This window comes from Onychostruthus taczanowskii, unplaced genomic scaffold (assembly GCF_017590055.1).
Source record: "Onychostruthus taczanowskii isolate IOZ18803 unplaced genomic scaffold, ASM1759005v1 scaffold33, whole genome shotgun sequence".
NCBI lineage: Eukaryota > Metazoa > Chordata > Aves > Passeriformes > Passeridae > Onychostruthus > Onychostruthus taczanowskii.
Window position 1 is genome coordinate 839,707 of NW_024500683.1, and position 12,962 is coordinate 852,668.

A 12,962-nucleotide genomic window follows, 5' to 3' on the forward strand; every position below is an offset into this window, starting at 1 on the left:
ACCACTACCTTACAAGTCAGGCTCTGTATTCTACTCTTCCTGGCCCCATAAAAATTTTATTTCTGGCTACCTAACCAAACAACTCCAGAAGGGTGTAATGAGAACACCATTAGTCAGACTGACCAATATCTGGGTGCTCAGGAAATAAAACAGCCACAGAACACTGAATACAGTATAGACTTGAAGCAGAATACTATTGCTATAAAAAGCAAGAGTGCTGCTACCATGTACTTCCTGTTCCTTCAGCTCCTTCATCTTTAGAGAACAGTTCCAAATGCTAGCCACAAAATATGATTATGCAAGAAGGAATTTATCCTGCAGTCCTGATCCAGTACTTAACCTTGACATGGATCAGAAATACAGAAACCCTCTTCTGCTACTGGCAGTGTCTCACTCTATGTGCAGGTTTTTTGGATTATCTAACATACTTGCATTCCCCAGGGACTGTGTAAGGAGTCTAGCTAGGAATATGAGGTGGGTTTTTGGTGGCCCTAGGTAAGACAGTACACCAAAACTGTTTCAGCACTTGACTTGAAGGCATACAAATCCTTCATTGGATCTGGCCCAGATGTGTTGAAAAGAGCTCTTGCTGAAATTGCTGCAGCTCTACCAACTGTAAATCCATGAGACTGAAAAATTTACCTGCAGCCCACGATGTGCCTGCTTTTCATCTCTTAATTCCCCTATTGTTCTCTTTCTAGCCATCCTGAGCTGGAATAGTCCAGCTAAAATAAAACTGCTGTATGAGAAAAGGATGCAGAAAACATTTGGAGAAGACAAAGTTTGAAGGTCAGCTTTATAACATCAGAAGAAAGGAGAAAATGAGGAGAAGCATCAGATTCAGGTATTGAGAAAGGAAACATTCAGCACAACGAATATCTTCCTGTGTAAGCCATGATTAAGTATATATTTCAGAAAAGGAAAAACTAAGGTTAGGTTAGGTACTGAATTTTGAGAGTTTGGCCAACTCTCTGTAGGGAATCAGTACATCTCCTAGAAGGTATAATTACAATAGGATGGAAGAACAGATTTTGTCACATCTAGAACATTTTCAAGACCACGGAATCCCAATTTAAATCTCAAAACCCTTTGAATAAAGACTTTTATGTGACTTTGAAAGAGTCTGACCCAAAAATCACTGTATAATCTCTGTAAGGACTGTTATGGAAGATACTTTTGACAGAAAAGCATAACATGTATCTTACAACGTTTCTTATCACTCAACAGAAGAAAATCATCTATTTAACCAAATTTTCTTCTGAATCTCAAGTTACTGCTAGTTCTCCCAACCTTAGGTTCCATCAATTCAAGAACAAAAAACTGGCATATATTATAAGAAATTAGGACTCTTTACTATATGATTTTACCTTGAATTTGTTACCCACGCTGATGAAACTGAGTTTCCCAGCTTTTTGTTTGGGATCCTTGTTGTTGTTAGTGTTGGCCTCAAACAACTGTCGAACAAACTTATCCTTGGATTCACATATAAGAGATTGAAGAGACATGTGCAAAGCATCATTGTTTTTTTCCACAAATTGCATCTGAAAAGACAACCCAAGAGATAAAAGCACATTTGTTTTACTGTCCAAGTTACTTCAGTGTAATTAGAAAACTAAAGGAAACCTAGTTACATACTTAATTCAAAAATCAGCAAGAATACATTCACTAACAATACTTTTCACATAGTTCATTCTTCATCACATAGTTTATTCTTCTCCCCAGGATGTAAACATCTTTTGATACAAAATTTGCAGTATTGAATGCAGGTTGCAAATCAATATATTTAATACTGACACCATTACCTATAGATTTGAAACAAACTTTTACACAAAACACATGTCATTAAAATGGGCTGTGGCTGTATCCTGAAAAGTTAAAAGAAACTGTCAGTTCTGTGGAATATGCAGAAAATTAGTTTCAAACTTAAGGCATACCAATGTTTGAACTTCTGATCACAAGAAATTTTGTCATTTAAGCTATATGCACTGAAAAAATATAAATGTTCTATAAAACACAATAAACTTAGTGTTCCATAGACAAAATTACCGTCTCGTAGCATACGGCTCCTGCAAAGTGTCTGATAATGAAGCCTTCATCATCTCTGATATTTCTGTGAACAGCCAATTTAGACTTTCTAGGAATCTGGAATTAAGAACATGAATTACAAAGAAGTATTGCAATGGAAACTAAAAAAAGTTTATTCTTAGAACACCACCTTGATCTGCCAGGACTACTAAGTGTTAAAAATCACATTTCCTGTCAATACAATTGTGCTGTTCATTACCATTCCTGTCCAAACCATGATGTTCTAAAAAGCTAATTTCAAACTCTTCCACACTCTTAAATACATTGCATTCAAAATACAAGTCACCAGGATTGCTAATACCAGCCAGTTGATTTTGGTTTTGCCTTTAATCAACATTTTCTTTATCATGAATTTGACAGCTGATGAATAACCCTGTTATATGAATAGGATTAGATGCAAGCTCAAGATATGGCTTTAAATGGTATATCTTTAGAGGCAAGCACCCAGCTGATCATACACATACCATCAGAATGTTTCATTGCACACCAGCTTAGGCAAGCAGGATTAAGTGGAAACTTAACACAAGGTAAATGGATGACAATGTTGGTAAATGGATTATATAAATGATGGCTTCCTTTGCTCACATTTTTTTCAGCATTTTTTCTTATTTCAACACAATTCATGGATATAAATTGCAACAATTTGCATTAATCTTCCAGACAGTGCTGCATGTTAAAAAATAAGCAACAAAAAGAATTTTCCTAGTATGATTCCTATATTCCTCTCTGAAGTGCTAGCTAGACTCTAGACATGAGTCAAATGCTTTCCAAAGCAAGAAATTTTTTAAAATAACAACAAAATAACTCATCTGATATGAAACAAATCTAAATTAAAATGTGTTTTTACTTCTTTTTGATGTTTTACATGTTAAAAAACTTCAAATGCAAGTCAAGAATATGGCTTTATTTTCAGCAGGATATTAGAATTGCTTGAAGCCTTCAATGAACTTTTCATCAAATCTAATAACCAAACTTGTCCTTAAAAAAGAAGTACAGACTGTGCAGACTGGGTGGTATGAGATTTCTTATGAAAGATTTTCATTAAATTGAAGTGTTACTATCAACTGTTCCAAGAACTGTTTCATTAAAACAAGACAGACAACAAAAATAAACCTACTGAGAGCCTGAAATGGTCCTTGTGTTTTTGATGCACAACTGAAGTAAAATGTTGGTCACTTGGTTGGGGAAGACGATTTTCTTCATCCAAAATATCCAGTACACCTATTAATTTTGCTTCAATCAAATCTGTTGATAAAAATACCCATATATTTATGGAAACTTAATATATCAACTTGTATCACCACTGAACATTACACACCTAAATGCTGCTGACTGATTCTCTACAAAAGTACCTATGGAAAGCCATTAAATAAAATACAAGAAGTCATGGCAAATCAATTCTATGTATGTTAATAGGAACGTATAGGATATCCATCAAATCTAGGAGTTCTAACTCTTCTGGAACATGGGGGAAAAAAATCAGGAACCGATTGTCTAATTCTAACTCTTAGTCTCAAGCTGAAATTAGTCATCCAAAAAGTGCCTAAGTCTTCTTACAGTATGATCCTAGGTCTAGCTTCAATTGCTGGGGGAGATTTTTAAGCTTTTCATCCACATTTCACCACACATCAAAACTAAAAGATTAATATTTCCATTTGATAACATGATCCAGTGAGAAGTAAAAATTTGTTTTAGGAAAGGCAGACCAGAATTGAGCATACAGTGGTGGTTTCACAACTTTTAACAACTGAATTGCCTTGACCTCTCACACACATACTCCAAAGCCTTTGAAAGCTGACACAGAAATTCATGTTCTTGAAACTATTAGACACAAACTCACAGTTTTGCAACTTTTTTTCCATTCTCTATGAAACTGCTCTTTTAAGAGGAATTTTTACTACAAACTTTTTCCTGTGGAAAGGATGAAATTGCTAATGCTTGTACTGCAGAAATGCCTATGAACTCTTACGATTGTGAATTGAATGAGGCTATATATAAAACCATATAATTACTAGTGCCATGCATATTTCACCTCTTCTGCTTGAAGCTTTTTTCCACATGACAGTAACAAAAAGCTTGACAATTCAAGAAGTACATACCTATACAGTCCTGATTATCTACATAACGAACTTCATTAACACCCAGGCCTTCTTTCTGGTACAGTTCTTGCTCCTGAAGTTGCAAAAAAAAAAAAAAAAAAAAGTAATTGAAAAGAGAAAACACCACTCTTAATTTTTTTTTAACTGAAAAAAAAAAAAAACCCAAGAAAAACCATATTTTTTCTAATAAACATGAAGCAATTTTAAAAAATATAGCATGAATCAACACACATTTGAGAATTTCCTTACACAGCTAAATATATTCCAACTTTAACATCATAATGATAGGCCTGTTCAATATTTTCATCAGGTATTAGTGAATCAGGTGTTATCCAATCTCTGAATACCTCATTGCTGGTTTTCAAAAATCCACATTCTTTTCTGACACAACAAGATGTCACATAATATGGAAACAGTATATCAACTGATTTTTTTTTTCAAACACAATGTGTAATCTTATGAAAAGCAGTGCTTCTTAAAGCATCATATCAGGAAAAACACTTCCTCAAATAGAAAAGTAAAAAACCAAATCCTCGAATATAATATTAAATATATCATACCTCTTTCAGAATTCTTTCATTAAAAAATTGCTGCAGTTTTTCATTACAGTAGTTTATACAGAATTGTTCAAAACTGTTGTGTTCAAAGTACTCTGAAAGACAGAAGTTAAACTTTTAAGATAAAACAGTGTTCCAAGAACGTAACTTAAATAGTAAATAAGAGAAGCTTCGCAATGCTAATATTTAAAGATGTGTTCAGATCCATAGCCATTTCTTTCAGCAAAATGAAATCTTTTACAGATTTCCAAGTTGTACACAAGCCATCTAAAAATACTGCAGCAGATAATATTTCTAAGATAAATGACAGACAGTTGGCAGCAAACCAAATCAAGATGCTACCAGACAGTGAAATTGTACCAATACACCCTCATGCATCCATGCTACAACAGGCTGGCAGTAGATATCAAAATTCTAAAGACCTGAAAACCAAAGGCTGTTCCCTTGGACAAGCATGGCAGGACTAGAGCACATCACAAAACATGCCCTGTTTTGAATTTTCAGTGAGTCAAAGACAGCAAAAGCTTTACAAGAACCATCAAGACCAAAAAGAAAACCTTTCCTCTTCATTACAAAATTTGTTATTGAATCTTTGGTGGGAAAATGTGGCAACTAGAAATTATTTTAGGTATACTTACCAAAACCAGCTATATCTAGAACTCCAATGAAGAAAGAAGAAGTTTCAAATGGAAAACACTGGTTTACCCTTTTCACTACATGATCAAACAGATGACTATACACGGTTTTAGCCAAGGCATCACGAGCATTGTTTGCTTGTTCCACTTTCAACGGTACCCTAAAAAACAAGACACAGATCTTATTTTTCAGAATTCCTTACTGAAAAATGCTGAGATTAGACTCTAAACTTCAAAACAGCCTTTCCAATGCCATAAATTAGGACCTACCCCCTCCACCCCCAATCTCTAGGCCAAGGCAGGAAACAACCTTGCCAAGTTAGACTACGTTACCTGTAAAAAAACAATAATGTTTTGCTACCATCAGTGGAAATGAGATTCAGACACTTTCATAATTGTTTATTAGATAATTAGAAACTCTATTGACAGTTTCCAGAGAAAGATATTTAAAATCATCATATACATCATCATATACATCACCACTGAAAAATATTTCAACTATTTACTTATGATTTGTTATGTTAGAATAAAGCCTGTAGTTCAGTTTTTGCTCTGACACCTTTTCTGCTCCTCACCCCATCACACTAGTGAGGAGGCTGAGGGTGAACAAGAAGCTGAGAGGGGACACAGCTGAGACAGCTGACCCCAACTGACCAAAGGGACATTCCCTATCATATGGCATCATGCTCAGCAATAAAAGCTGAAGGAAGAAGAGGGAAAGAGGAATGATTCTATGAGTTTAAAATTTTGTCTTCCTAAGTAACCACGCTTGATGAAGCCTGCTATCCTGGGGAGCTGAACACTGACCTTCCAACAGAAAGTGGAGAGTGAATTCCTGGTTTTGCATTGCTTGCACTTGTAGCATTTGGTTTACCTTTTAAACTGTCTTTATCAACAACCCATGTGTTTTCTGACTTTTACTCTTCCCCTTTTCCCTTCCCTTCCACTGGCAGGGAGTGAGTGGCTACAAGGGGCTGAGTTGCCCCTTGGAGTTAGATCACAACAGCTTAGCCATATTGCATAATTTCCTTCACCTCCCAGAATTCATAAGCACTAACCTAACTAATAATTACTATTTTTTTATCTTCTCAAGGATAATACTTCTGATGCAGAATCACGACAGTGATGGAGATCACTTTCTACTGTGACTGGTAAGGCAAAGAACCAGAATCTCCATTCCCAAAGGACACTTGCAGCTACATTACATTTGATAGTAATTAGCTTTAACACACAATCTTGTCTTCCACTAAGTATCTATCTTATCTTAAGGTAATGAGTACTGACAGAAATCTCAGCTTATAAATAGAAGGAAGGTACCTTTGCATTTTGTTCTGATACGTTTAAGAGATCAGAATACTAATTCCTGTCAGCTGCAGACCTTTTGCATAATACAATACATGAAAATCATTTATGTTTTTCACTTACTTTTTAAAACAACATGACAAACAGTTGTACTGCTAGAGCATGTATTTACAAAATAGTCTTAGAGTTCAAAATAGCAAATTCTGCCACTGTTAAGTGCAATTCTAAAGACTGCACAAACACTTGTTGTTAAATGTCATAGTATGCAGCAAACACACATGGAAAGAAAATTTAACCCTGCAATTAATTTTGCACAACTGGAAGTTCAGAACCACTAAACAATGCTGAAAATGCCCTGAGACAGTAGATGCACAAGAGCCCCATCACAGAACTGATGTTCAGAACAAGTCACTTTCTTCTCGTTGAACTTGCTTTCCCTCAGCTCTTCCTTTCTTTGGTCTGCACAAAGACAAATGAACCTCTTTCTTTCTCTTGTTTCTTGCCTGAACAGGAAAAGATAAATTCTCCTTCCTCCATTTTACCTTCTTTCCCTCTCATGAATTTATCAGCTAATTAAATGGAATAGAGAAAAAAATTGCCAAATTCTAAGCACGTTGGCAAGGCTGCAAGAAAAACCCTTGTTTGGTCTTCGTGCCAATTTCTTCAGCAAAGTTACCAACGATCTAGAGTTTGAGACCTAGCGGAAAGCATGGATGGGGCAGATTTAGTTCCCAAATATATTCCAGAACAAATTAACTTTACTTAAAAACATGTATAATTTTCCCATGATTGACAACAACTGAGGGAGAGAGCAGGTGAAGAAATATCCATCAATTACTGTCATCCAATATGGTTATTTGTTCATAAATAAAGTAGCCTGGATTAAGTAACCCTACCTAGTTAAATACTCCACATAATTAAAGAATTTAAGCAGCACATTTGTAATTTGAAAAAAGCTAAAGTTCAAAATAGCATAGAAAAGTATTTTTTGAAAAAGTTTTTCCAATGGACACTTCAGTAGCATCACTAAAAAAAATGCATTTTGGTAGAAAATGTACTGCAAAAGAAGCTGAAGGACCTAGAATGATGCAGGTTAATTTTTTTCACATTGTAAAATAATTTAGTTTGTGATGATGGAGTCCCCTGTGAGTTCTCTTGGAAAATAAGAAACTGAGCAAGAGAAAAGCACAGTAGCACATTTACAGTCTAAGAGAAGCAGCAGATTTTGAATCCTAACACATTATTTCTCTGTAAATACACTTCACATGGATGGCAAAAACATCACCCAGCAAGGTAATTATTATGGGGTTTTGGGAGACAAGGATAGATAGATGTAGTGCAGCTGTCAAGTCCCCCAGGCAGTTCACTGCACATGATTATTTAATAAAATTCAGAGCAGTTGCACTTAGCATCACCCTCCTACTGTTCCTTGTTGGCTCCACTGTGCCCAGCAGAACAAAGCCTTTGTTATACTCTGAGCACAGTGATTTCAGCCGAGCTATTTATTCACTGTGACCTATTAGGACTCACATGATCTACTTGCACACAAAAGGTCCCTAAGAAAGAGAGAGAAATGACCAGCTCTTTGGGTTGCTGGAACAAAAAAAACAACATACTTGTCAAAACTCTAATACTGATAGCAGCCAAGTAGTTTCTAAACCACACTACCATGGAAAAAATTGTGTCTATGTAACAAATATGTAAAACAGTCCAATCCACTTTTACATGCAGTAAGCCATGTGAGAAGATGACATTGGTGTATTTATTAGAGCATGTCTGCTTTTAGATGCACAAGTTTAAAAAATGCTAGCAAAAGAGGCTTAATGCATTAATCCTTGACATGTTGTAAGGAGTCTGCTGAACTCATTTTTGATACCCCCAAAATAAAACACTGGAAAAATAAGATCTGCTGGCATGAAAACATAGCTCCTTGTGTTTGCAGACTTTTGAAAATGCACAATGCTAATAACGCTACAGGTTTGTCAGGATAAATTCACTGATCAGAAAATCTTTAAATTTTCTGTAACAAAGCTGTAACAAAAATTAAGAAACCTTCCTTGACAGTGTCTCTTGAGAAGTGATCACATGGTGTGCCTCATAATGGTGCTAGTTTGATATGTCCCACCAAATATTCTCAAAAGGAACATACACAGACAAGCCTTATGTATGTGCTACATGTACAACAGCCAAAACAAATCTGCTCTCAGAGGCTGAATCAGCAGTCCACTGAGAGCATTTCCAGTGGGGTGCCATCTGAATCTGACATGGATACAATTCGTTCAAAGCCCTTCTGCTTCTATTTAACACTTTCACTTAAAAAGAATGTGAAATTCAGGGTATTCTCAAAAAATGGGCTCCAATAATACTGAATTAGGAAAGCAGAAAATCTTGGTAACAAGATTAGCGTACAAAATTATTTTCAAAAAATTCATGATGTAAAAATCCACAAGATAAATTTCAGTAAAGGAAAGTGGGTAGTAGTAAGCTGAGAAGAATTTAAAAATGCAAATGAAAGATGAAGAGTAACCAGGGAGGCAGCAAGTCAACAGAGAAAGATCAGCAATGCATCCCAACTTGAATTAAGTAAAAAATGTTATTGACTTTCAAAATCCGAAATGTTCATATTGCCATGAATTACTATGAGTGCCATCTGTACTGCACAATAAGTAATTTTCTACTCTATTATCCACAATACTGATAGAGCTTCTCCTAGATGAATATATAAAAGATTTTGCTGTCAGTTTAGACATGGTCTGGAAAAGACCACATAGTAAAAGCTCAGTCAATATTTTCCACTGGAGACACTTTTTCCTGCAAGACTGACATCTTCCTACACATTAAGCTTGTAATGAAGGGGGAAAATTACTTGTAACACTCCATATCATCTGATAAGGCAGCAAGACAACAATGACTCAAAGTCCCAAATTTCTAGCAACTGCTGCGGGAGAGAGGAGGAATTTACAGTGGGCAGGGAGAGAAGAATTTACTCTCCAGAAATGGACTACTGAATACACAATTAAGAGGTCTAGATCTTCAGCTTTTAAATGAATGCCGAGTAACACATTGCCTTTTCCTGCTCCCCCCAATGTTATTTATCATTTGTCACTGCATTAGGACTTTTTCCATTATAATAATTTATGTAATAAATTCCCATAAAAATAGTGAAGACAAAATATGTAAGGAACATAAATAAAACCCATTAATACGGATAATTATGAGTTTCATGTATTAAATATTCAGTGTAATGTAAATAAAGTATTTCCAATTCACTAAAACAATCTGATTGTTTCCACATGTTAATAAAAAGCACACCTGCATTCTTCCAAATAGTGAATGTTCATTAGCTTCCTAATTAAAAGATTGATACATTCAGCTGAACCCTGAGAATTACTTTAATGTGCTCAAAATTGCTTAGTCCAAATTCAGTTTTTGATGTGAACTCCAGAAAATACTCAACATAGAAAACTAAATGTTAAAACACACAATTCAGTTGCAGGCATCTAGCTAGCATCCCTGACAGCTCATGTGCTAGGAAAAATCTCAGCAAGAGAAGAATTGTGGTGGAAGCTAGAGGTTTTTTCATAAGTAAAAAGTCATTGCATTTTCATAAAACTCAGTTTTGCAAGAGCCATAAATTTCATGGTTTTGAAATGTTATCACTGGTACCATACATTTTCTTTGGTCTTAATTCGTCTCCATGTGCATACAGAAAGGAACCATTATCTCGCTTCTGTGCCTAGGAAGTTACCTGGATAATAGCTTCAGAAAAAAAATGAAGAAAGGCAAAATAATACACTTTCTATCCATGTTTTTGTGAAACATTATTAACAGTCAAGATTAAATGTGTGTTTACCAAAGCCAGAAAAAAGCAGCACATTTCTGGATTACTATCTGCAGGGGTGTTTTTGAAAGTAAAGACTTGATTTCAGAAGAATTATAAACACAAGGACACTGATCACTGAGACATTAAGAGTGGATATACTGCCCCCTAATTAAAGCATCCCAGCCCTAATTATTACAGGGCAGCACTCACGGGAGCATTGTGCAGCCCTCACGAGAAAGATTCAAGTGTCTCCTGAAAAGACTTTAGGCACCACATTAACATTCCTTGATAGAGTGTATCTGATAAATCTTTTAGCATATCAAATTTGCTGTGCAGGCTGTGGATTTAACCGCCTGACTGCTATACTTTCTTTGGCCACACAGTGTACTCACTGACACACGACAGATTTTATACAACACAGGAGTTACTTATTCGAAGTGCTGTAAGCCTGCTAGCCTTCAGCACTGCGATTTCTGTACGACCATGGAGGTGCACCTGTGCTCGGTGAGGCATTAAAAAAGCGCTTTAGACAGCCGCGCTCGGTGCGAGCGCACCGCAATTAAACCCTGCAGCTGGTTACGGAGCTGGGTTCCATTGTGCCGGTGGGTGAGCAGGGGCGGCACGGCCGGCCCCGCACCCCTGTTCACCCCTGCAGCTGGTTACGGAGCTGGGTTCCATTGTGCCGGTGGGTGAGCAGGGGCGGCACGGATCCCACCCCAGCGGGGCAGCGCGGGCAGCCCCTCACGCCCACCCCGCCCCTCCCGCCGGTGCCGCCACTCACTTGATGACCGTGCCCTTGGCGCCCCCTGCCGTGGTGAGCATGACGCGCGAGGTGAGGCTCCCGCGCAGGTCGTCCTCGTTCCATTGTGCCGGTGGGTGAGCAGGGGCGGCACGGATCCCACCCCAGCGGGGCAGCGCGGGCAGCCCCTCACGCCCACCCCGCCCCTCCCGCCGGTGCCGCCACTCACTTGATGACCGTGCCCTTGGCGCCCCCTGCCGTGGTGAGCATGACGCGCGAGGTGAGGCTCCCGCGCAGGTCGTCCTCGTCCAGGCCCAGCAGGGCCGCGCAGCGCTCCAGCGCCGCCTGGCTCCGCGCGCGCGGCGTGCAGCCCCCTGCGGACACACACCGTCAGCAGCTGCCCTCAGGGAGTCTCCTCTGCCCTCACAGCAGTTCGGTGCCAAGGGGCAGTTCTCAGAACCCACGGAACCCCCTCAAAACAAACAAAAATAACACCTCGCCCAAAAAACTACGCATGAAATTCTGTATTTCTAGAACACTGTCCAGGCTGCTTGTAGGGAAGAACTATCCCAAAATGCAGAAGTGCTAACCCCTACAAACTAACTCTAGTGACTTAAAACTTTTGAACTTAGATGCTCCTGTAACCCTCCAGGCTCCCTTGCTATGCAGCAGAAGTGGCTGCTAGGGCAGGCTCCTGGCACTTGCATTTTCCAGATAAGGCTGTGTGCCTGTCCCAGGTGAACAGCAGAGAGGTGCACTCCCTGCTGCTCTGCAGCTGCCTAGGCGCCAGGGCTGGGCCAGCAGAGATCTCCAAGTGGAACACCACCCGCTTTAGTAAAATCTAGCACTTATTTATATGTATTTCCTGGTGCTTGCAGTAGAGCAGCAACAGAACTTTAGGGGGCCTCTGGTGAGAGACTGCCTGCAACAGTTCGAACACACACCCTGTGTGTAGACACACAAGGTAAGGGAAAAACAAAACATATATTTGGAATTTAGAAGTTCAGTACATCCATTTACATTTTAAAGTTCCTTTACATTTTAGAAGATGTATAATTTATTCCAGAAAAAAAAATGGGTCTGAATTTCAGTATTTAGAGGACTTAAGTTCTCTGGTGATGTTCCCTTCTCTAAACCCTGACTTTCCTTACCATCTGTGATTCCCACTCTTCTCATTCATTTCCTCCTCAAACTCACATTTGTGCCTCTTTCACTGTTCAACCCTGTCAGTGCCTAAGTGACAACTCACAAAAGGCCCAAACAGGGAAGCTCTCTGGGAAGCTTACTGGTTTGAGCTACACAAAGCCACTACCCATCTCTACACCTGCATCTGCCCAGATTCATTCTCATTAATCATGTTCATTTCCTTCATCTTTGTGAAGATGGCAACAATAAACTGACACTGGGGAGGTTCTCATTTGATCCAGAGTAGAGAGTGGAAAAAAAAACCAAAACCAAAAATAAAAACAAAACCAAAACAACCCACCTCTGTGCCAACCCTAAGCTACCCAGTCTGAATTCAGCACTGGCCCTGATTTGACTCATGGGGACTGGAGCCCACCCATGATCTCTTCTGAACAAAATGTTTTGTACAGTACTGTGCTGATACTGCACCCAAGTACAAGTCAGGAGCTAGTAAACCTGTATGGTTAGCACTCATTTAATTCATCATTCAGAACACCTTTTAAAATGTTCTTTCGTCTGTTCTTCCAAACAACTGCA

General features: G+C 38.3%; 1 protein-coding gene across 3 annotated transcripts in view; it reads right to left on the minus strand.

The window, feature by feature from the left end:
- Nucleotides 1-12,962, minus strand: part of MYO6 (myosin VI) — a 101,598-nt gene that overhangs the window by 31,298 nt on the left and 57,338 nt on the right. For all 3 annotated transcript variants that reach the window (XM_041410680.1, XM_041410679.1, XM_041410678.1), the window contains exons 12-18: nucleotides 11,470-11,614; nucleotides 5,380-5,537; nucleotides 4,745-4,836; nucleotides 4,185-4,257; nucleotides 3,203-3,330; nucleotides 2,047-2,142; nucleotides 1,368-1,541 (exon numbers count right to left, since the gene is read on the minus strand). In XM_041410680.1, coding sequence (XP_041266614.1) covers nucleotides 1,368-1,541; nucleotides 2,047-2,142; nucleotides 3,203-3,330; nucleotides 4,185-4,257; nucleotides 4,745-4,836; nucleotides 5,380-5,537; nucleotides 11,470-11,614 — 866 coding nt within the window. The remainder of the gene's footprint in view (nucleotides 1-1,367; nucleotides 1,542-2,046; nucleotides 2,143-3,202; nucleotides 3,331-4,184; nucleotides 4,258-4,744; nucleotides 4,837-5,379; nucleotides 5,538-11,469; nucleotides 11,615-12,962) is intronic.